The sequence below is a fragment of the Monomorium pharaonis genome, chromosome 9 (genome assembly GCF_013373865.1).
Source record: "Monomorium pharaonis isolate MP-MQ-018 chromosome 9, ASM1337386v2, whole genome shotgun sequence".
Taxonomy (NCBI): Eukaryota; Metazoa; Arthropoda; class Insecta; order Hymenoptera; family Formicidae; genus Monomorium; species Monomorium pharaonis.
In genome coordinates, this window is record NC_050475.1 from 54178 (window position 1) to 79316 (window position 25139).

At 41.3% G+C, this 25139-nt stretch overlaps 1 protein-coding gene and 1 long non-coding RNA gene across 5 annotated transcripts in view; both read right to left on the reverse strand.

Annotated features, from left to right (window-relative positions):
• The window catches only part of LOC105829415 (insulin-like growth factor 2 mRNA-binding protein 1), a 48873-nt gene that overhangs the window by 7165 nt on the left and 16569 nt on the right, over positions 1–25139 (reverse strand). Inside the window, exons 1-5 of one of the 4 annotated variants that reach the window (XM_036292397.1) lie at positions 17655–17911; positions 2412–2585; positions 1809–2192; positions 1285–1537; positions 618–974 (exon numbers count right to left, since the gene is read on the reverse strand). In XM_036292397.1, coding sequence (XP_036148290.1) covers positions 618–974; positions 1285–1537; positions 1809–2137 — 939 coding nt within the window. In that variant the 5' untranslated portion in view covers positions 2138–2192; positions 2412–2585; positions 17655–17911. Of the gene's footprint in view, positions 1–617; positions 975–1284; positions 1538–1808; positions 2193–2411; positions 2589–17654; positions 17912–25139 lie in introns of those variants that run through there. The other 3 variants (XM_036292396.1, XM_036292395.1, XM_036292394.1) reach the window with 3 other exon arrangements.
• Positions 15510–17648, reverse strand: LOC118647444. Its single transcript, XR_004964715.1, has 2 exons — positions 17184–17648; positions 15510–15690 (listed from the first exon to the last, which is right to left on the reverse strand). It is a non-coding gene; the product is annotated as an uncharacterized LOC118647444 (long non-coding RNA).

Below are 25139 nucleotides of genomic sequence, written 5' to 3' on the forward strand. Positions count from 1 at the left end.
ACATAATTAAATTTCTCAGTTATCTCAGAAATTAATATAAAACAATAAAACAAAAAGAGGGCAAGAAGGAAAAAAAATGATGTCAAAGGGTCAAACGGGGCCGATTCTCGCATGTCAACGAGATCGGTACGGGGCCCTTTTTTAATATTCCTGCTGATTCAAGTTAATGCATAGAAGACAACATTCACCCAAAATACAGCAGGATAACCGCAAACTTTTTATGGGACTTTAGAATAATAAATAATTTTTCGGTAGGCGACTGGATTTGAACCCGCGATCTTTACGTTGGTAAGCCGACGCGATACCTATCTGCCAATATGGCATCGACATTATGTTACGTTAAAATGCTTCATATATTACTATATATACATGGATGTTAAAATGCTTCATATATTACTTTAACATTATTAACACAAAAATCATGACTTTATCATTCGCGTATTTAAGGCGTAATTATTTTTATTATTTTTCAAATTTAATATTTAAGCTATAATACGTAAAGTTAAAGAAATCGTCGGTCTAAATATTCGCAAAATTAAAGAAATGATAAAATAAAAAGCAACTCTCGCTCTTGATTGAAAGATCATGAAGTAATGAGGAAAACTAATCGTACTTACCTTCCACTGAGATTCTGGGGAGCCGACGATGGTGACTTTCCTCTCAGTCTGTTGCTCAGCCGGCTTATCTTGTTCAAGGGGAGCGATTTTCACGCTCGCGCCGGAGAACCTGATTATGTTACGGATGTGAGAGCCCTTGGTGCCAATGATGGCGCCAACGCTGTTGTTGGGAATGTAGAGAAAAGTCGTCTCCTGGGTATCGCTGGCGGGGACGCCCTGTTGAGTAGGCAGGCTGCTCTGGTAGGGATACGGGGCGGGTCCCGAGCCATATAGGCCGGGTCCACGAGAGCTATAGCCCATGCCGGCGGTGGACATCATGGCCATCGGGTGCAATCCGGGGAACATCATGCTTTGAGGCTAGTGAGAATAACGATTATATTGATTAGGAGCCTCGTCGCGTTGCGCAGCGGCGTCACCGATGCGAACGACATGCTCTGCTCGAGCCAGACCTCGACGAGATCGATATTCAAATCTTTCTAGATTAACTAAAAGCTTTGACAAAAAAGTTTGTTTGTCATTCTATATAAAATATTCAGTCTAAAATTTTAACTGGACCTCTCATTGAAATTATATTGAGTGTATTTATATATTTATACTTGTATGCATTTTTATGAAAAAGTTATATTTTATTGTAAGAGGAGAGGTGAGCATATGCGATGAGACTTACAGCCATAGCTTGCAAATCGTTTTCATAGCTCTGACGCAGCTTGCTGGAGATCATGGACTCGGCTTTGCTCATGTTATCAATTGATCCTTTAACCGTTATAATGCGCTCAAGATTAAAGCTGTTGATGTCGTTGATACTGCTGACGGTGATCTTTGTGTCAGTGTCCTGCATGATTCTCTTGATTGTGTTACCGCCCTTACCGATGATTCGACCGATGAGATTGTTGTGTGCGAGGATCTTCAGAGTGATCTCACTGTTGACAAACAATGTAATATTATTAATGACTTAGTTAACGACAAAAAGATTTTATATTTATACTAAAATCGATACAAAAGCCCAATGTGCTAAAACTAAATTAATAGGATAAGTTATTTGAAAAAAAATTGATACACCGATATATAAAATATATAATTTAATATAATATAAAAATATATTTATATCAGATATATCGATATCGCGACTGTTATGATAATATTTTGAATGGAGCCGGACTCGGAAGGATTAAAGAAACAATCGATTCTTACCCCTTATTCGTGTTGTTGGCCTCTTGTTGCATGACCTCCAGGATTTTCTTGCAGGCGTTGGTGCAATTCTCGGGGTTGCCGTAGATGGTGATGGCTTTCTCCAGAGAGCCGACATTGTCCTTGCGGTGCACATCAACCCGGGCGCGCGTCATCTGCGTGATTTGACGTATGGTGGAGCCCTGTCGGCCGATTATAGCGCCCACCATGTCGGACTGAACAAGGATGCGCAGCGGGAAATCGGTCTGGCGACCGGAACCCGGCAGCCCGGAGAAGGCCACACCGCCGCTGCGCTGGCTGCGGCCTCTGCGTCGGCTCTCTGCCGAGGACATCTCCACTTTCAGCGGATTGCCGTCGAAATCGTAGCCATTTAACTGGTTCACAGCCCTGCAAATAATGAGAGCGTTGAGTGTCTTTTCCGGGGGAGGGGAAAGGTCAGCTTTCGTAAATTCTTAATATTAATGTATACAACGCGGGAAGGAGAAACTTTCGCGAATCTTCAAAACAGAAAGTGAAATAGACTTCTGTGCTGCGACGAATTTCCTAAATCGACACATCATTTGCGAAATGTAGTATGGAAAGGAAAGGAGCGTGTTGATTACATACTGCTGTACTTGCTCCTGCGTCTCATAGCTAATGAGCACGCTCTGTGTGTTTGGGTCCCGCGACGGCACTTTTTCGATGTTTTGGACCTGGCCGTAGTTGGATAGTAGCAGCTCCAGATCCTCTACTCGTAACTGGGTCGGCAGGTTGCTCACGAGGACCTTAGCGACCCCGCTGCTGCTGGAAAGTAGAAAAATAATACTCGGGATTAGGCGACATGTTTCAATTCCGAACATATAGAGAAGTAATACAAGGCTAAGTAAACGACACTTTATATCAACGCACGCACGCACACTCACTTAACATCCTAATATCTAATAACACAATATTAATATCGTTTAACAAATAAACTCGATATAACAAATAGTAAAAGATATTCCATTACTGTATGATCTCGCGCATTTCTTGTACGTATGCCAATTGGCCTTCACTGAGCAGAGATTGTAAGCGAAGGAAGAGAGCGGTCATGTAAGTGCCGAACACAAACGCGACTCTGACAGAATTACACGGCAGCAAGTAAGATTCCAACGGTAATGGCTAATAAAGTTTGAAAGTCGAGCGCTGTAACCTAGCGGGGAATCGTCTGTTTACATTACATCGCGACGTTGTTGCTTTACAATACGATTATAATACGAGATATATTTGGTGCCTTTAGCAGACAATATTACTGACGAACTTTAAATATTTATCAAATAAGTTCGTTCAAGCAAGTTATCAATTTATTATTTAAAAACTGATTATTATATTTAAATATTACAGTCATAAAGGATTGATAACAGATAAAAAAAATGTGAGATAAGATAAATGAAATTCTATGCTTTAGATGAGAAATGAGAATTTTAAAGTTTGACCTTTTTTCCAATTGGCACAATTTTATTAAGAATCGTTATTAAGAATCTAACGCATTGCCATAATTAGAAATCGATAGAAAGGGTAATTACTGTTACAAAAGTCTTTTGAAAGTCGTATATCACGTATTGAAGTATTGAAGTAAATATTTCTGCGCGAGATATCTCTCGAATTGTACGTGCGATTAACGTGCCTTAAATTTCGTTTTGACCGGCTTTGCGCGCTTTGTTCGGGCTTGCACGAGCGTAAACTGTGCTTGCGCGTTTAGGTGCATCGGCGCGGCCGCTACGACGACATGAATGAACCAAACGGCAAGTAAGAAGAGTACGCGGAGCGTGAAGAACAAAAAGGAGGGTGGAACGACCGACCGAGGGAGCGACTCTCACTTTCGTACGTATCGATTTTTCAGCGGGCCGACCCACTCACTCATCGACAGTGAGCCGCGGCGAGCTTTCGAGCAACCTTGAAGAAGACGCGAACGACCCTCCGGGACCTACTCCAGGTCCCAGGACAAACTTCATCGTACCTTCGTGAGATAAGATAATTGCGCGATCGACCTTGCGCAACCTAGATTAACTAATAAAAGTGTGTTTCCGATCAATTAGTTAACGAATCAACTGGACAAACGTAATATCGCCAGGACAAAATTAAAATTTCGCAGAAATTCATCGATCTTATCTGTATATCTAATAATAAATGTTTTTGAATGTTTCTTTTTTTTTTATAAATTTTCATATGAATTTCGTCACGCTCTTTTAGCTGTTTCAATACATAAATTGTAATTGTATTGGAATAATTAAAATTGATATAATTTTAATGACGTTTGCTACCTTTTTGAAATATATCAAATAAAAAGAAGCCCCCCCTCCTCCGCTCTTTTCTCTCCATGTATTGTAAAAATAATTTATGACGAAAGCGAAATGAACTTGATACACGCAATTGCATTACTCAATTGCAATGCACTTACATGCTTTAATACAAAGAATCATTTCGTATTAATGTTGCAATTGAATTGAATTCATAAGCATCTGCAGTATCATGAATTTAATCGGAAAATTGAGGATCGATAATGTTGCAATATTGATTTCTATTCGCATAATAACGCTCGAAAGTAAAGTGTATGCAGCCTTGTCAGACAAAAAATGCAGCGAAAAGCAGACTAATATGGAATATTGAAGTTTATTTTTCATTCTTATCTTTCATGATTAAATGTATAAAAATTTATGTAAATATTCTTTCAACCTCTCGTCTCCATTACCTCTCTATTAATCACAAATAAAACTATCAATTATAATAATAACTTTTATATAAAATTTTATAATAATTACTTCGGGAAAGAGAATTTCTCTCTTAAAATGTGATTTAACACAAATATTTTAAGGTAAACCTTTTAGATGTGCATTTCATTTTCACTCAGACTCATTAAATTATATTACAGCTGAGGAAAGGCACGTGAAAACCAACAACAAATTATTAAAAAAAAATAAAAATAAAAGAAGATTAACGTTAAACGCGAGGGGAGAGAGAGAGAGAGAAAGAAAGGAGGATGCAGAAGAGATACGACGAACGACTAGCAATGCGGGGGTGGATAAGGGTGGCCTTTGTTTCACGTACCTCCCTTTAGGGGATTTTCGGTGGTATCTATGATATTGCGCGAGGAGTGCGTGCACCGTCTGCCTCGTGGTTCCTGTGGCCCATCAACCACCGGAGGACTTCCTCTCCCCCTTTCCCTTCAACTGCCCTCTCCCTCTCTTCAACCCTTTTGCACGCACGTGTGACTCGTCCGCGATTTCGTCGGGTCACCTTTAACGAAAGGCGGTAGGTTTTCGCGTGGCAAGAGAGACGAAGTGAAACGAGAGAGGAACAGAGGGGGAGGGAGGGGGAGGAAGAGAGAGGGAGAGAAGAGAAGAGGAAAGAGAGCTTTTGCGGACAGGGATGGATCGCGGCGAGTCACCCCCGTGGAAGAGCTTTTGATGTCCCGGCCTAAGACACCTTTTTTCGGGCACTCTTTTTCTTCCGCCCCACTCTCTAGTCGCTCATGTTTTTTTTCTGTCATTTAACGAGCCGATGGAGCGAGCATGGTGATCGAGATGCTGAAGGGAAAGGTGGGAATGGATAGAAAGCGCGGGCGAATCGACTGAAAATTTTGAGGGTGCCGTTCTAGCGCGATGCAAATAATTTTGTGAGGAATTGAAAAATTTATCTGCGTGCGATAATATTATGTCGGTCATGCTCGGGTGACCTCGCAAGATCGATGTCTACATGGTGATTTCAACGAAACGCCATTTTAGATGTGTAATTTGCTTTTGGGGAAAATCTCCCAAGATTGTTGGAATTGAAACGACGATGCGCGTCCATTATTTTCTTAAAAGTGAAGCAGGGGGAATGAATTGGGCAGTCACGTATAAATACAGCCCTGCCTGGAGAACCGACGTCGTCGACTTGCGCCGTCCGGACGCACGGCGCCAAAATCGATCTTGAAAAGAGAAAGTGCCGGCGGCGTGACTTCACACACACGCGTGCGCATACACACGCAAGAAAAATCGTTGTGTGGAAGCCGCTGGCCACGGGCATTCACATATTAAAATACAGGAAGTCCCTGTAGTGCGGCGCCCCATCCCTTGTCATTTTCGTCGAAATGAGACCGATGTATCATATGCAAAACAACGAATAAAGAGACAAAACGTCCCTATTTTTCTCTCTATTTTCACGGCAAGAATGAGAGATTTCGTATCTTATCCGTCAACATTTTGTACTATTTACCAATGTAAATACTCAGAGAAAAAAAAAAAGAGAAAAGGTTTAACAAGATAAGTTTTATCAGTTTCGGCATCGATCATACAAGATAAAGCCTTTTTGGGGGTTATCAAACGTCCTCTCTTTCCATTTCCACATAATTCACGGATAAGCTCGCACAATGTTTTTATCTTGTTCGAAAAATTTGAACGGTGAATCACAATTTTTACATCGCGTTGTTTCTCAGTACTAAAGACTTGGTTGCCTTTTAATTTATCGAAAAATGATGTATTCTGGATGCATTTTAGATTCAATTAGGTCGACAAGCGTCAAGTTTTTTTGTCCTTATCGGCAGAAACAATAAGAAAGACGATGGTCGTAAAAAACGTGATATTGTTAGAGAATTCATCAAAATCATATCCTGAAGCTTGTTCGGAGGGCGGGACAGCATACGTCGTTGCGCGATTCGACATGAGGATGATCGCGTGTAGGTAGGGTACCTGCGCGACCGCGTGGCACGTGCGTCGCTTTCCAGTTACGCCTGCGTGTGCGTGACGCACGCACGTGCGCACGGTGCCGACCGAGATGCCACACACGATGTTACCTAAGTGCGAATTCACGAAAGAGGCACTCCTAATTTCGTTATTATTCTTCAACAACTGCCTGCGTGCATGAAAAATTATAATATATAGATATATTGATAAAAAGATTATAACTATAACAAATTAATAAACAAAATTTTTATTTGCCACATAAAAATACATTAATATTCCATGTTGTTACACATAGGCTAAGTATAATTTTAAAATAAAAATGATTAATTAAAACATAATAAGCAATTAGATACAAAAAAAAAAACGAAATATTCAAGATGTGAAGTCGGTTTTTTTGTATCTAGAATGATTCTGAGTTATACTTGGAATACACGCGGAAAGGAATATGTAGGGATTCCAAGGGGAGAATTTATGCATTTTAATCGAAACGATAACGTCATATCGGTATGTGGTAAAGATTGATGTCTATCGTCGCTATGTATGGCTAAGGTAGGTAGATAAGGTGGACATGCAACAGGGGGTTGTTAATATTGACTCTAGCTAGAGCCGCCACCCTGTTTCTACGGTGTCGACGGTGTGTATCTGCGGCAAACTGCCGTGCGTCAGCCAACTTCCAGTAATATTTCCGCGATAAGCGTATGCGCGTGGAAAGAGTACTCCAGTACAGGAAACCGACGTGCGTCACCGGATATTGAATTAAGGGTATCGTGAAACGCGGTCTAGTACGACGAGAGAAGTAGTAACGCCAACAATCAACAAAAGTGAGCAATAATTCCGGCATCCGATTATTTTTCGCAAAGTTGCATAAAAATTTGCTTTTTAACATTATCGAGGAAAGATGAAAGAACGAGCATCCTCTCGTTCGGAACGGATGTTTTTGCGAGTCGGATCGTTAGAATGTGAATATAGAAAGCTTGTGAATATAGAAGAAGAAATTAAGCCAAGATTTTGAAGCAAATAATGAAAATTAAATTGCATAGCACAATGTGTCATACGAAGGAAATGTTACAGACGAACAATTAGAAAATTACACAAATTGTTAACATAATCAGTTTTGAGCTTATTATTCTTCCATTATTTCCATTAAAAGAGAAAAGTTTTCCGTTTGAGATTAAAATTCATGCATAGATGCAACTTGAAAATATTTATTAATTGTTCCTGCGAATTGTCAGCTTTTGTGTCAAAGAAATTATATGATAATTTAATAATTAAGTAGTTGAAAATCTAAAATCCGACTTCTAATATTAAAGCAAGAATTAAGCCGATTCATTTTTGCATAAGCATGATGATGCAATATTACGAAACTGACTGTCACAACGTGTACATAAAGTACTCTGAAGTATTACGCAAACTATATAGGATCCATCGTATGAAAACTGTATCTCTTTTATGCTTTTTCACATATAATATTCCATTACTTTCATAACTATATGCTATGCAGCAAAAAGAATTGTATCAGCAAAAAGGAAAAAGAGTCGTAAACATTCTATAGAATTTAATCAAGATTTTTAATAGCGTTTCTACGGTCAAGGACACAAAATTTCATAAATGTAAGTTATTAAAAATAAACAACCTTTATTCCTTAAATGAAAAAATAATTTATAAGTTATAATGTCCCGCGCTTTATATGTATCAAAAACACGTATTCGTATACGTATACGCATTTAGAAAAAATGGAATTAAAATATTTCTAATATTTTTGAATCGTCAGCAATGTCACGATTGAGAAGTTCAATAAATCAGCATTCTTTAATATCAAATTTTATCACTTTTTAAAACGCGTACAAATGTGAAAATGTCTAGATAAAAATATTAAGATATTCTTTAAAACATTTCTTGAATTTGCATTGATAATAATAAATTTATACAAAGTTCGTTAAATTGGTTTGGCTGTTTATAAGAAATAATTCATTTTCTTTCCGTTACAAAAAGAGAAAGTCTTTAATAAATATAAAATAGTGGCAAGAATGACAATTAAATGAGAAAAGCGACAGAAATTTACGACAATAAATCGTTCGCGTTGTCGAGGTGCATAAATGCACCACTAGAACGGGTGCATCGACATGATTGTGGCAAATTGTAGGAAGGGGACGATAACGACGTCACAGCATTACTTGGAGATAAAAAAGGAGAAGACAGAGAAGAACGCAATAAGAGAAGAGCGCCATAAGAACGCAGAAGATAACGAGCAACGTCGGTGGTATCAGAAGCAGGAATTGCATAACGTTTGCATAGTAATCGCGACCATCGCGCGTCGCCGTAGAGACATTGTTCTCATAATTATTATTGCTTTATAATTGTGATATGTTAGCGCAATATAACGCGCGATAATTTAATTTAACCATCACGCTGGGAGAAAATTACATGTTGCATATGTAGCTGGAACGACTTATACACCAGAGAATGCATTTTGAATAAAATAAAACCTCGAACTACAGATATGTACACAGCTAAGTCGTTTATAGACCCTCTCGTGCTATAGATAAAAATATAACGACTCGCTGTCTGGGAAGACGACGTGGTTCGCACATTTGCACTGTCATATAATAAGTTAAAGAGACATGAAATATGTGACTAATAAAGAAGAAAATGCATGCAAACGCGTATACTTTTCCCTTTGTACAATATAATAATAGAAACTGTGTTTTGTGCCAAGGTAATACTTTACGGAATTATTAACGCGAGTCGATCGCTGGCCTTTAAATTTAAGTGTATAAAAATAACATGCTGCATAAAAAGGTAAATTTACATGTTTAAATATGTAGCTTAACACGTAATGCCATTATTTTTACGCGGGGAACTATTAAATCGCACACCTGAACGGGGCACATTTGCAACTGTCAATAATAATCGCTACTGTTATCGAACTGTCAATGCATCAACATTTATACACAAAAAAGCAGCGGAGTAACAGTTTCGTTTGCTTCTCTACGGGAGACAGTCATTGGCACGAGTTAGAATTCTCTATCCACAGAATAGAAAATCTCTCTCGCGAAATCCACATTGGCGCATTCGAATTTCCGAGAAACGTTTTCGCCTCGAAATAGTCCGAACGAGTCGTCACCCCGAAATGACTTGACATTTCCTAACCGGCTTAGAGTCGCGCGGAACGACTTCGATCCGATCGCGATCGGATGGATTCACGCGGAGGAGGACGCGTCACGCGAGCAGAGCAGCGCGGTGTCAGCGACCGACGTCATTCGGAATGCACCGGGCGATGACAGTGGGCGTATTGGAAAACGGTGACTCAGTAGGAATTACTAGCGGATGGCTGCTCGTACTATTACCCTCCGTTCATTCAACAACGGACGGCGCCGTTGGTTTCACTTGCTCTTCTCTCTTCTTCTTCCTCTCGCGCGGACAAATTTCAGCGACGTCACCTCCTCGCGTGCGATTTTTTTAACGTTGATCCTCCAATTTCGGGTGACGTAGAAGACGTTTTTTTTCCTTCCCTTTTGCTCATTCAATTGTGGTTCTCTTATGGATTCTGTCACGCGCGCTCGATTCCGAGGAGGGAAGGTATCGAGTGCGACTGTTTGCGCTCGATATCGCGCGTTACGGTCGCGTCGGCCAGCAAGGAAACGATCGATATGAAAGGTACACACGGATAAAATGCAGCATATACACACACACATATACGCACACATACATGCGTATGCCTTTGGATGTATACATATATTAAACGGTCAGGTATATGAACGATCCGGCCCCCGTGTTCGATCGCGCGAAACGCCGTTTCGACGCCGATAAACCTCGCTCTTTTTCCTTCTCCCTATCTCTCTCTCTCTCTATTTCTCTCTCTTCGTCCTTTTTCGCCGCGACGACGACGCCTTCTTCCTTTTTTGAGAGCTTCCGTGAGAAAGCGGCGGATGGCCACGGCGATTCAGGCGTGTAATAGAGGGCGATTTTCTGTATGAGATACGCGCGGACTCCGATCGATCGAGCTCATCGATGGTGCCGGTGCCCCTGTCGAACACATCCCATTTCACGGAGCAGAAGTTAATTCTACGTTTACTACGTGTGCGAATCAGCAGCATTCCGCGATCACGTTAATAACCCGCTCTGTCGTCGCTACCCTATTTGTACGCCGATAAACGCCATCGGCGAGAAACGTGTTAATGTGATTCCGCATCCTCCGATTGTCAAAGGTAAATTAAAATCACGCTGACTCGTGTCGATCGTCGTTCTCCGTTAGTTAGGAAGCTATAAACCTTTAAAGTTGATAATTAAAAAATGACGATTAGAAGAATAGAATATCTTTTTTACATTACAATCAAATTACAAAATTTTTGTAATTGAATACGTGCATTAACATTTTATTTATTTTTTTTTCTGGAATTGGTCGATTTTGTCTCTGAAATTGGTTTTCTGGAATTGGTTCGCATTGACTCGAACGGTCAGAAATCGATTTCTATAAGCGATAAAGTTAAATTTCACTATTAAAATTCATGACTTGGAGCATAAAATGAAATGATTCTGATATTAACGCCGAGATCCCCCAGTTTCCGCGTTATGCCGCCGACCGGCCTGAATGCAGAGAGACCGTTGAACGTCTTTATTTTTAACTTCACGTCCAGAGTTCCGCGCGCCGACAATTGGCCGACGCCATGGGACAAAAGCGCGCGTTTATTTGAGCTCAATAATGTCGAGCTATCGTCGTCCCCGGAATCGCAAGCAACTGGACACGAATCGAATCGGATCCGATCGTTCGGTTTTTTGCCGCGAGGTCTGACCTGGTTGCGTTAAACCTTTGCGTCCAACTCTTTCGTCCCCATGTCTTTTTCTTCGTAATGCGTAAACGTATATTTTTTGTCGTATTGACTCATTGAATACGTTCTGCGACAGAATTTCACAATTCTAGAAATATTCGATGACAAAGCAAAATTAATTTTCGCAACACTTTTCCGTTAACGAGTAATGATCTCTGAAAGGATGCAATTCGCGCATTACGCTCGACAAGACCATCGATTGAGAGACATATTGTATAAAGTCCTACGGAGCGCTCGGCGATCGTCAACTCGTAACATCGTCTCGCGATCTGCCTTTTTCCACGTGTCATGCGAGAAAAATAATTCACTGATGGATCACCCCGATACACACTCCCTATGTATGTGTGCTTTTACGTTAACGAGCCGCGTGGCTTCCGAACAAAAGGGCATCGATTATATTACAAGATCACGTCATGCTGCGCGCCGGCGATTATGTCACGGCGATTAGGCGCGTATCAAAAACATGCGCGCATACCACCGCGATATATCTACCCTTTCTCCTCTCCCTCTCCTCTCCCCCTCCCTCCCCCGGGTCCCTCCTTCGTCTCTGCCTTTCCCTCTCGGATGTTTATTATGCTGCAGTTATTTTGTGATAGCGGCCACTTAACGGCACATACATGCTGTACTAATTTATGCAACTGCCGCTCATACGACCTCCGAGTGGCGTAAAGTACTCTCGAAAGATCGTCGATAAATTTTCTCTTTTGACACAACAAAACACACTTTACAAAATTCCCTATCTTTACGGTTGCGAAATGAAGAAGGGGTATCGAGCGAAAATTAATTAGTGTCAAAGACGCGTCGTCGAAATTGCGTTTAAATCACTGCAACGCGCGCGATTTATATTCATTTGTGTGTTATTCCTTTTTTTTTCATCGCATTGTGATTTGTTAACTTATTCCATTACGTAATTGTATCGAAATACGAAGCGGCTTTCAATATGTTTAATGATTCAAGGCTATTTGTCGACACTTTCCTTTCTTATCCTTGCTCGTATGTAACACGACGACTTACGGATATTTATTTCATGAATAAACAGCATGAGACATTAGAACTAAAAGTTGACAATTATTAATTTTATTACATTTTATTATCTTTTAATTTTAAGTCACGATTAAACGAACATCGCGCAATTATATCTTTTGCTCCGCGAACACTACTTTGCAGATTTATTACTGAATTGACGATATGTGATATTATACTAGATACTTGAAAGATACACCTTACGTTTCGAGATAATGCATGTGAATAATACTGGTGGCAATGCGATGACGATTTCCGGCCGATTCGTGGAAGGCTATGATAAAAAAAAAGAAGTCGCGCGATGAATCGATGCCGAGGAAATGTATCCTTGTCGCCAATTTGTCCGGAGTTATGCGGACCACGTCGGCACGGTGACGCAATCGTCGCGAAAGATTCACTGTGTAGTCTTATCAAAAGGATACACATAGTCGTTGCTGGAAAAAAGAAGAAGCGATGCAAGAGCTGGGGAGAGAATTTTGATATACAAAAGTATCAATACTTCAAAAATAAAACAAATACAATGCAGTTTTATTTCTAGTCATCACTTTTCATCCTTAAACTCTGATATACCCCATCTATGATACACAACGAACAATTTCACCTGCTTATCTTATTGAAAAATATTAATGACGGGAGAAGGAGGGTGAGGTTTCATCGTGATTCACGATTGCGTCACATCGGGAAACGACATGCCGGCTTATTCTAGAACGCCGAAATTTACAATGACGACGTGGCTCGACGACGTTGTTGGCCCGAGCTCAGGATATTTCTGCCGCGACGAATTACCGTTGCGACTGTAAACCTTATTATATACATTATCCGTGTGTCTATGCGTGTATGACGAAGTGCAGATGTTCAGATGCGTCTTCGTCTCCGTCATGCACACGCACATGTACAAGGCAACGATCTCTTGGCGACGAAATTAACATTTCGCGTGTGTCCCCGCAAAGATTGTATGAATATTTATATCGTTGAAAGGGAAGCTATTAAGATTACAATAAATTAATTTTTGAATTATTGAATAATTTTGGGAGCATTATTACGAATGTTTACGGCGACGACGACGTTCATTATAAGCGACCGCCTACGTTGAATGCACTTACATGTTGCAGATGCAATTTGCATCGGTCGGCTAAATATTGAATGGCGCGATTATACCGTTTCTCACAACCTGAGTTGCGCTGAATCATTCGATGTGATAGAGATGACGTCAAGACCGTCAATGACTGCGAGACCTTTCGTTGGTTTTTCTCGCCGTCCGTTAATTATCCCAACGTGAACAATAACGATAATCAAAATCGGCATCTGTGATCAAGAGGTGCTATAGTCCGCGCGCAAGAGACAATAAATACATGTCGATGCGATGTATAAATTTATGATTGATCATGAGTGTGTGAAAGATATTCTACAAAAAATATGAAAACATGATGCTAGATCCAAGTCTTTCAAAAACAGCATCGATTTCATCGGATTTATCCGTTGCAATAGAAAAAAAATGCACATTTATTTCGAGAAAACCGTTATTTTTCCTCTCACCGATGATCTTGACGAAGAGGACAAAGTTTTTGCGAGTCTATCGTTCATGATTTTTGTTCGTAGATCTCGAATCGACTGCATCTCGATAAAAGCAACAAGTGTCCCGCGAAATCATTCTCATCAACGGAAAAGCCGACAGAGTGGCCAGTCGATTTTCCCATGTGATTCACTGAAATCAGATTATTGCGCATAACACGTTCGCTTTGCAACTGGACGCATCTTACTTATTTCTCTTAAAGACAAATGCCACTAATCAGCATCATTTTTAATAGTACGATTCGGAAAAAATTAGCAAATCGTATTAAATAAACATAATGTCTTATAAATCAAATGAATTTTTTTAACTGCACGAAAAAAAAAATTTTGTTAGACTGATTTTTGCCAATAATTTAATTTTTTGCGAGAGAGTAAGAGAGAGAGATCAAGTTGGATAGTTGCAAGTCAGCACCGAGTGGGAAAAAACGAGGCGAACAGAGTCACACGCAGAAACTGTCGGTCTCGTCTGCCACGTGAATGGACAGTTTATTTACGCGTGCTCTCGTACGGCTCGTGATTACTAGGTGGTCGCGACGGCCGGCGGTGACCTGAATCCCGGATAAACGTCGAACGTCCGATATCTTCGACGTTTCTCGCGGTTGGCATCGGGGGAAAGGGGGGGAGATAGCGGTACGTGTACATTGTGCGAGCGACGACCGGCAGCGTTTTGCATAACTCTTTACATAACATTATCGAATGCAGCGCGGTCTACGCGGTTTCCGGTCGGGCGCGATTAAGAACGGGACTGACCGCGGGAAAGACTGGCGGACAGAGGCGAGAATCCATTGGATCGATGCGTTACAGATAGTAACACACGGGGAGAGATCGACCGTGCTCGATATATAAATAAATTGTTTGTGAAATTTATGCAGATATCGCGGTGCGGTAAACATGCTTATTTATGCGTGTTATGCGGGTATGTATGCGAAATTTGTATGCACACAAATAAATTCGATTTTGTTGTCGAGCCGATGAAATACTTAATATTATAGTGAAATACTTGATGCACTCGTCGACGTTTTATCAGCGACAAATAGCAATGTGAGTAAATATTTCTGAGAAATAGATTCAATTCTCCTTGCGATATGTTTATATGAATTTATCGCGACGTGCACTGAGGGATAAAGTTGTTAATTTGAGTGAATTTTTCAACTTGATTAAATTTCTCTAAATTATTATGTATTTCAGCTAAATATGTAAATACTTAAATTGAATTTCACGTATTTTATGTATTTGAGTTAAATAAATACATAAATGCTTCAACTGAAGAAAGAATTTAGCCAAGTTGAAAAATCTAGTCAAATTAATTACATTTTTTTCTTAGTGTGAGATGTAATGTCTTGTTAATTGGATAATTAATTACATAAATTTATAATTTTTTTATTTACGCTACAACTTTATTTAAACGTCGAATCGTAACTTACGGTTTCGCTCGCAACAGGAAGACACGTCGAGATGTTAACGAGAGGTTCTCGTCGTCATCGTCGGCTTCTAATGGTTGGTTGGCCTTCCGCTCGTCTTCGTGTTCATTAGCGACGCACACCGAAAAATGACTCTCCCTCGCGAATCATAACTGTCTCTCTCTCTCTCTCTCTTCCTTTCCTCTTACGCACACACTGATATACTTTGTGAGTCAATTCCCAAACAAAAAAGCTATGCGCCACGTGTTTCGTGCCGCAATGACGCGCTCTCGAGCATCGGAGAGAAGATCGGGATGGTGCGAAGCGGATCAGGATCGATTCGTGAGAACGAAAAGTCTGAACGCAGTGTTGTGCAGTTCTGTCGCAAACGGTAAATATATTATAACGGCGTGCAAATAAACGCAGTAACTCTCGCGCCACAAATGCCTCGTACATTGCAAATCAAATTAACAGACCCCAATATATTTTTTTAACGACTCTCCAGGAAAGTGCGGAATGCACGCCGCTAGAGAATCGTATATTATTATATGTGCACATATGTAAAAAAAATGCAAAGATAAGTTGAGTTTATTTATGCAAAATAAAATTCGCGCAACGTAAATTGAGATTGCTTCTTGTACAGCTTCAAAAAAATATTTTTTTAAATAAAATTAATGTATATATACTGCTTTCAAAAACAAATTGATAAATTTGTAGTGATTTATGCGGTTCACTTTATGCGTGCTATATTTAATATTCATTGCAATTAAAAATGGACAGACTGAATAAAAAAAAAATTGTGATTGTCATAATTTGTAATTAGCAAAGATAATTCACAGTTATTTTCGAAATCAACTATGTATTTATAGTATTAACTGTTCTAACCATGCAAATTATATATATGCGAGTTATTGTTACTAATATTGTAACTGAAATAACTACGATGTAAAAATGAAGCCGTTGACCATAATTATTTTACTGTGCAATGAAAGTCACAAATACCAAACACTTTTCTCTCAGTCTGCAATTGCTCCAAAATTCTCAAGGTAAGAATAAGTTTCGTCGAAGTGAGACAGTAGATTAACGTGGAATAAATGAGACATAAATCCGCGAGTAAATCAGGCGTGAAACGCGGAGAGGAGAACAGTCTCTTTCCAGGCTCATTCTCTCAGAGAAGTAATTTTTGATCCTTCAAACAAGAGAGAGGCGCGCTCGTGGTGCGAGTACCCGCGGGTTAACGAGGCGCGCGCGTTAACGACGTCGGCAAGCGGCGAGGTCCGTGTGTATCGAAGAAACTGTGAGTCAGAGAAAATTGCTTTTTCTCTTCTCCTTCGATCCCTCCCTCTCCTTCTCTCGCTCTCTCGTTACAAAATTGAACGTAAATTCTGAGCGTAAAGTCACGCGGGAGAGAAAGAAAGAGTGAGAGGGGGAAAGAGAGGAAGGGAGAAACTCGCTCGAGTTCAAGGAATCTCGTCGAATTGTAATGCATATACTCCCCAATGTTTTCTCGAAAACTGTTTGCGAGTAGGAAGAATTGCATTTCCGCACGTGCGCGACCACCGTCGGATTTAAAGCCGCGCGGCAAAATTTATTTTCACTCGCGTTTTGAATTTTATAACGTGGACGCGACAAAAGAAATTGACACTGCAATTAATTCGTACTCCGATTACAATTAGTTGCACAATGTATGTAATTCGAGTCTCTCTCTCTCTCTCTCTCCTGAGTGTAATTCTAGAGCGATAGTCGCGAGCGGCTTTTGCGGAAAGAAAATTAGCCGTCGTGCTTATCGCGACAACTTTGCGAAATAATAAAAAAACGTAAAACTGGATAGTTCGCCGTTTGATAAGCCTAATTAGCATGGCTAAACGTTACCATTTGCGATACCGTCGCACGTTTCACGCCGTGCACTTTTCGCGATGCGTACGTATAATTTTATGTAAAAGAAAAAAAAAAGAGAAAAAGAGGAATTCACATTTCACATCGCGAAACGCGAATCACGATAATCAACTCCCGGAGTTCCAAGAGCGCGACCGCTCCGAGACTGCTTTTCCGCGAATTGCCGTCCGCGGAAAACTACAGATGCAGGCACGCATGCACGCACGTAGAGGCATGTACGCACGCACGTAGGCACGTAGACACGCGCGCGCGCGTCACGCGGCCGATCGAGGGAAACGCGCGCGGAAATTGCGTCGGCGCCACGTCGCGGAAAAGCTCGTCGTCGGTCGGATTAATTTTCTTTCCTCTCTCTCCCCTCTTTCCCTCTCGCCGGCCGGTCTCGCCGCGCCGCGTGTACCTTGCGCGCGCGCGCGCGCGCGTGCACTCTTATCAATGTCGAGTGATTACCACGTGTCCGCGAGTCGCACTTCCGTTTTCAGTTACTCCAGAAGATCCAGTCGCCGATCCGCTCCGGAGAGTCTCCTCTCGGGGACCCGACGTCCGCCGCTCGGGAAGGCGCCGCGACGCGAAGGGGTCGCGCGGTTCGCGAATAAAGAAATCGAATGCGCGCGGTAATCGCTCGGCGCGACGCCGTTTATCGTTGGAAAAAAAGCGCACGGCACACTGGCTCGCGTCTCGCCGCGTACTGCAGCCGTCGGAGCAACCGGTCGACCGAAGCGCCTCGGCTCGGACACCCGCGCACGGAAACGCCCGAGCACCGCGGCAGCGGTGGAGGCGACGGCGACGACGACGCCGGCAGCGGCAGCAGCGACGGCGACGGCGACGGCGCGTTCAGAGGTTCCAACGCGAGAAATGATAACAGCCGTGTGCATTCCTCACGGTGCAGTTGGTGCATTCATTCACCCGTCGATGTCAAAAATTGTTTTTTCCTCACATTTTTTGAATTTTTTTTCTATCACATTCTTGAAGCTGTTTATATATATATGTATATATAAAATAAGTTATATTGATTTTCTATATTATCACAAAATATTGTATATTGTAAAATACATATAATGAAATGCATTAAACATGTTAAATATATAAAATTTTATGTGTTGAAATATATTAAATAGTACGTATTTGCCTCGTTACATTTTATTGATGACTCTCTTTATTAAAATTTTATTACAATTTACTTTTTAATATTTTATTCTGTTGCCAGAATTTAAAAAGCAAAATGTATTATATTTGGAATCGTGAAACTCTTTCAGATTTAATTATTTTTATTATGTATTGCGTTTTATACTGTTGATTACTTAAATTAATGGTTTGGTTAATCGATTAGCTCTTCGCGTTTCATTCTCTCTTGCAATACTGTTTTTTTTTAATAGAAAATTTTCCCTCTCTTTTGAAACAATTATTTATCAAATTTACAAAGATAAATTCGAGTTAATTTCTGTAGAATTAATGCAAAAAACGTATTATACATATTACATAAATTACATTATGCAAAAATCGGATTTAATTGAGACTATTGGAATTGGGACATCGGCAAATGCTGGCTTAATTATCTGATCGTTTCGGTACCGAGAGTCAAACTTGACAGTCGCTGTTTGTCTTCGGTTAAAGATGTCATTATGTGCTCACATTTTTACTCTCGTAAAAGCAATCTCGGCGTTCTCGAATGAACGCCGAGGGATTCTCGAGGACTTGAGAGGCCCCGAATTGCCATCGAAAAGATGCCGCCGTATTTGTTGCAAACATTCTCCCTTTTTTTTTGCAGAAACCTGCCCCGGCAAACACTTCGTCCGCTTACATTCGCGAACGAGGATTTCCTATTAATCGCCGATCTTTACGACGGAGTCGGCTTGTATAAAAAAATGTCTCATAATCTTTTACATGTCAACAATAGCGATTATTTTGGATGGAATAAATACAATTAAATGTCAGTTAATGGTTCACTAAATTTTACAATAATAGACATTACAGATTATATAAATAGAAAATATTACATGTTTGTCAAAATGTTAGGTGTGCGATTTTTTTCGTTAATTATTAAAACCAGAGTATCCTAATCTGAAAGTTATTATTTAATAATAATAACATATTAAGAAGTATTGTTTTGGTGCTGGCGCATCGCGGATCAAAAATACATAACGAAGGAGAATTAAGTTGCGGATACGATTTGCTTGCATAATTGCGGCGTATGCGTGCCCGATATCGCGGGCAGAATCGGCGCGGCGATGTGTCGCCGATAAGGAACGCGCCTCGCTTTTCGCGGACCGGAATGCTTCCTTTCTGCGGACACGCGAAACACATTAAAAATCGGCAGCAAGCGCCGCGCCTCTCGACGCATCCGACGCGGCGGCAACAGCTGTTGAAGGCAGCTGCCACGTGGCAGGCACGCACCGCCTATGATCACGGAAATCCTCCGCTATTCGCCGATCGATACCGCCGTCATCCTCGCGTGCGGAGGAAAGTGTAGGTACCTGCTTTTCGCATGCGGATCGTTTTTTAACGCGAGAAGCCTGCAAATCAGAAGACCGTGGACGAGTGACCAAACACTTTGCTTCTCACTCAATCAGTCCTCGTCAAGCTATAGATTGGCAAAGGCTCTTGAAAGTAAAATGTTTTACTAAACGCATCGGGAAAGGCCACGGAGGAAAATTAACTGAATATCTCACATTTTCGTTTAGAAAGGTGTCTCAGAATTTTGAAGTACGCGTATAACACTTACGACATCCTATTTAAATTATTATTACAACAAATCATAAAATTAGAAATCAGTTACCCTGCTATCGAAAATCGATCACGTCGATGGCGTGCACGTTACGTAACGCGCACGCACACACATTGATACGCAAGTGATGCATCCGTGTATCGCAACATACTTGCGTGCGTTCGAAGAGAGAAAAAAAAAAAAGACGCGACGCGCGGTTCGATTTGCTTTTCGGTGAACAAATCTAGATCATAAATATTCATTAGTCCACGCAGCTGTGGCACACAGCTTTATTAGCGGGCCGCGGCGGAGTCGCGATGCTAATTTCGCGCGCGCGCGCATTCCGCCGGCGAGGAGGATTAATGCTCGTGTACTCGAGGTACAGCAGCACGAGATAACGCGTCGCATAACCGCGCGCGCATCGCCGTAGCACATCCGGGTGCCAGCAGGTGGAACCACGAAATCGCCCCGGTGAAACCACGATACCCAATTTCTTCGGCGGTCCGCCTTATCGCGGGACAGGATGCGGCTTCCGCGAAGCGTTAAGTATGCAATTTCAAGTCGATATCGCTAGCATTAATTATTGTCTCGTGACCGCGACATCAAACCGGCAAGCCCCGATAGATATGTTTGGGAATATTTACAATATTTATCGGTGATATTAATCGTTTCGTAATTGTAACGCGTCCTTTTACATTCGCCGAATCTATATTTTAATATCTCTCATCGCTATGCGGCGTGTGCCGCCAGCTGTGTTTCGTGCCGGTCCCCGATTGCCGATTGTAACGTAAACGGTAACTAATGATTCTCGAACGCGAAAGAGGCGCGGTATGATCGTAAAGAGATCCGCTTCATTTTACTTCTCCGGAGGCTGCGAAGGCAATTACCTTTTATCGAGCTACGACGATCGATCGTCGTACTTTCTCCGAAGTTGAACCATATGTCATAATATTCGCGAATATTCTGCTTCAAAGGAACAAAAGCCACATCGAGCCTGCTAAATTTTTGGAGGAGCGCGAGTACAATGTGAAGACTCCCTTTATTTCTCTTCTCTCCGTCTCTTTCTCTGTTGAGTATAGAGGGAGATCAAGGGTATGCTAATATCTCTCGAGTTCTCTTTCATGTATGTATATATGTATATATATATATATATATATATATATAGATACCAGTGTTTTTTTCCTAGAATATTAATATATATTATTATACTATTATATGCTTTTTATAAATATTACATTATCGATTTTATTTTATTTTATCCTATGTCTACGGATAAAATAAAATCCGTGGTAATGTAATATTCATAAAAAATTGTACAATAATATTTTGTACATATTATTTGATATTTTATCCTGTATATTGTGTCATAAAATTTAAAATATAATTGAAACATAATTGAAGCTCGAATTAAATTAAAAATTCCAGGATTCCAAATTAAATTATAATTAACTTGTTATGATTAAATTTTGACGTAAATAAACGTAAATTACGCCGTTGCATAAATTCATCCGACAAGAGTCAACATCGCGAATTTGTTGCGGAGTGCATCACTAAAATTCCATTGGAACCTTACGCAACAGTCAAAACGAAGAGGCGCGCACCCTCTTCGTTTTCCCCGTTTGGGGACGACGGTCTGGCGTCGTCGTCGACAATAGGCATTGAGGAAGTCGAAATCGGGCAGACGTAGAGGAGGCAGCGCCGAGAGGGAAAGTAGAGACGATGAATTCGGGAGAGAGACCCACAAACGGAGGGAGAAAGAGAGAGACAAGGAGAGAAGGACTGCATAACGTGGAAAGGCACCGTCGCTCCTGAGCCCAATTAGCAATTTAAGGCAATAAGCGAGCGCACTCCCTCGCTTACATTCCCGCTAGCATCGGGTGACGTTATTTTCCAAGGGAGAGACCGGCAGCGGCTCCTCCGCGCATAAACATCGCGCGGGATAACACGAGCTGCATACATTCGAGATGGGACTGCGCATCCTTCCGCCCTCCCTCCCTCCTACCCTTCCTGTCTTTCCGTCTATCTTTCTTTGTCCCCTTGTCGACAATGTTCTTCGTTTCTGCCGCCGAGTTTGTCTCTCGCGGCACATTCCGTTCTCTCAAAATCCAAATCGTGCGGAAGCCGCGATCGAGTTTACCCGAAGGGGAAAAAATATATGGAAATGTATGGAAAATACTTCTTTTTCCTTATATTTTAGTAAGATTAATTTCTCTTTATGTTACATTCCTTGAATTGTACGTATACATCTATACGTGTCACAAGTATGCATTTATCATATCTTTATATATTTAATTGACCTAATTTTTTTTCTCGCGAGAGATTCAAAATAAATTGACTTCGTGCTGTAATTAAAGCAACAAGTGCAATCACATTAATTAATATTCTTCGTAAATTTCCTACTTTTGATAATTACAATGATACATTGGATTTGATTTTACGAATACTCATTGTTAGTTGATAATATGATTTATTTGGATCATTGCATTCGTTAATACGCTTTTATCGCTCGTACTTTGTGTTTTGATGTATTTAATACGTTTATTTTAATTTTCGTGAGCGAGGCGCGGATAGAAAATCGCGTAATTAACGAGAAAGACCTCGTTATCTCTAAGCGTTCCGGATTCTGCGAATGCGGACAAATGCAAAGTGCATACATTCTTAACTGTCTCCGGAATGAGGGAGAAGCATCGGTACAGACGAGGGCGATAAATAAGGGAGAAGGGCGAGCTTACGGTCGCGCCGCGCCGTACGAAGGGCTCTTCCTTCCTTTCTTCCCCGAGATTTGCAAATTATGCATCACGCCGAAGGGAATACATTCGAATTGACGTGAGCACGGGAAGAAAAACGACCGACAGAGAGCTGGAATTTCGTTAAAATAACGCAGTGCGTTCATTCTAAATGCATTCATTTTTACGTCGTTTTTATTGATTCTTTTTATCAAAATATCCAAATCGAAATCATGCAATTATGCTAGATCATAATTGATACATCGGAGATGAGATTGAATTATATAGAATCTATATAAAATTAATCATGTATTAATTGTGTATATATAAATTTACATAAAAATCGAGATTAATAAAAGATATTTTTATCTGACAAAATATTCAAGTTTGAAGTTCAATCCTTTCCGTTAAAATATAAATTACATATGTTGCACAATTAAAATGCGAAAAATACGTATAAGTACATTAAATAAAAATATGGAAAGAGTTTTACGACTGAGCATGGATTTCTTCTGACTTATTTAGGATATCCTGCTTTTTACTGCGTTAATCTTCTTTTTCGCGAGAAAATTGCTAGTCAGAACGTAAACTTGCGGGATTTACAATGACACGTGACGCCAGGAGCTTATTCTTTTCTATTGCCTAAGAAATAAAACAACGGCTATGTTTTTTTCATCCTGACACGCGTTTTTAATGATTACCGACGAGAAATTTCGCGGACGGCTTATCGGGCGTTGCCACCGCGACTCCTGGGAGGTCTGCTTGCCCGATGTCGGTGTTTCGTCGTTCAGGCACGTGTTACGTCGGGAACGTCTCGGGTGGTCGCCCACCACGCATTGATTTCACTATGCGAATCGTCTCGACACCAGACACGTTTAGTGTCACGTAACGGTGAGAAAAAGAAGAATTGAAAAGTCGTTGATAAGAATCTTGCAAACTTACGAATGTTTCACCTGCAAAGTGGGATTCTTAAGCTGAAACTCTTTGCAGTTCCCCCTACTTGTTTTTATTAATTTTTCGTGGCAGGTGAAATAACCGCAAATCAGAAAATTTAATCTTACGTTGTTCGATTAATAATTTATTATAATTGATGCTTACAATTTTCAAATGAGGAATGATGGTATTAATAAAAATATTATATAAAACTCTCTTAATATATGTAGTATTCTAACTCTGAATCGCGTGACAGACGTTACCGTGATGGAGATTATGACGCACGTTAACTCGAAAAATCCACAATCCTGAGAATTAGCGTGACACTCAGGTCCGACTCGGTTCCCGCGCGAAAAAAAGCACACGCACTCGAGTTTCTTTCGAGGATTTACGAGGGCCGAGCCCGGAAGTGATCCTCGCGAAGGTGCCACGAAGGAGAAGGGAAATAAGGATCGATGGTGGTGGTTGCAGCAGCAGCAACAGTAGGAATAGCGGCACGAGATAGGTAAAACAAGGGGATTTGGGGACGATAGAGAAGGATAAAGAGATGAGGGGACAAGGCACGTGGGGGAGGAAGATCGGTCGAAGCCGGTGGTAAATGGTACGTTGCCGGGCCGCGGGAGGGTGAACCCCACGAGGAGGTAAGTAACCTTGACCCGGGGATGAACGACCCTCTACCCCTGGGCGCGCGTGGCAAACCTCTCTCTCGTCGCCCTTCACCCCCTTCTGCGACCCTCATGTGCCTTTTCCACCCCCCTCCCGCCCTGTTTCAGCCGACGCGGCGACGACTCCGCCGGGATCCGTTCCTCTCTCATCTCCCTCCCCCCGCCCTTCCTACCTCTTTCTGCTCCCTCCTTGTTGGGCTCACCACCTACTCCTAACTCTGTTCCTCGCCCTTTGACCATCGTCATCCCCTTGCCCCGTTCTCCTTCTCCTCTTCTTCCTCCTCCGCTCGAAGCAGTGCCCTTTCTCTTTCGCATTCTCGCCCTCTCACCCTTCGCGCTTCCACTCTCGCTCTCCACGCAAACTTATCACGGGGAGGGTGACCCTGGCTGCCAGCCCTCTCGCTCGCTCGCGCCCTTTCGCGACTTTTTCCTTCCTTATCCTTCGCCCGGGACGTCGAAGGGGACGATAGGGCGGCCGGGATGATAGCGAGAGCGAAATTTCAAGGCCAGTGTACGAGCCCGGGAATCGAGCGTGCTGGATTCCCGGCCGGGATCACGTCCTGATCTTTTGCTCTTCATCCCGCGCCGCATATGTGAATTCTAATTTTTCATAAAAATTTTACATTTTATTTTGACTTTTATTTTTCTTTACCTATCTCGTGTCGCTATTCCTACTGTTGCTGCTGCTGCAACCACCATCGATCATTATTTCCCTTCTCCTTCGTGGCACCTTCGCGAGGATTTATTTCTAATCAAAATTATCAAAATAATTGAAAATTACCTTTTCACAAAAAGCAATTTTCAATCAAGTTGTTTCGTATCTGATGATACTAATGTGACACAAATATTATATAAATCGACTTTTCTTTACTGAGGAAACTTTCTCTACAAATTTCTCTTTATGACA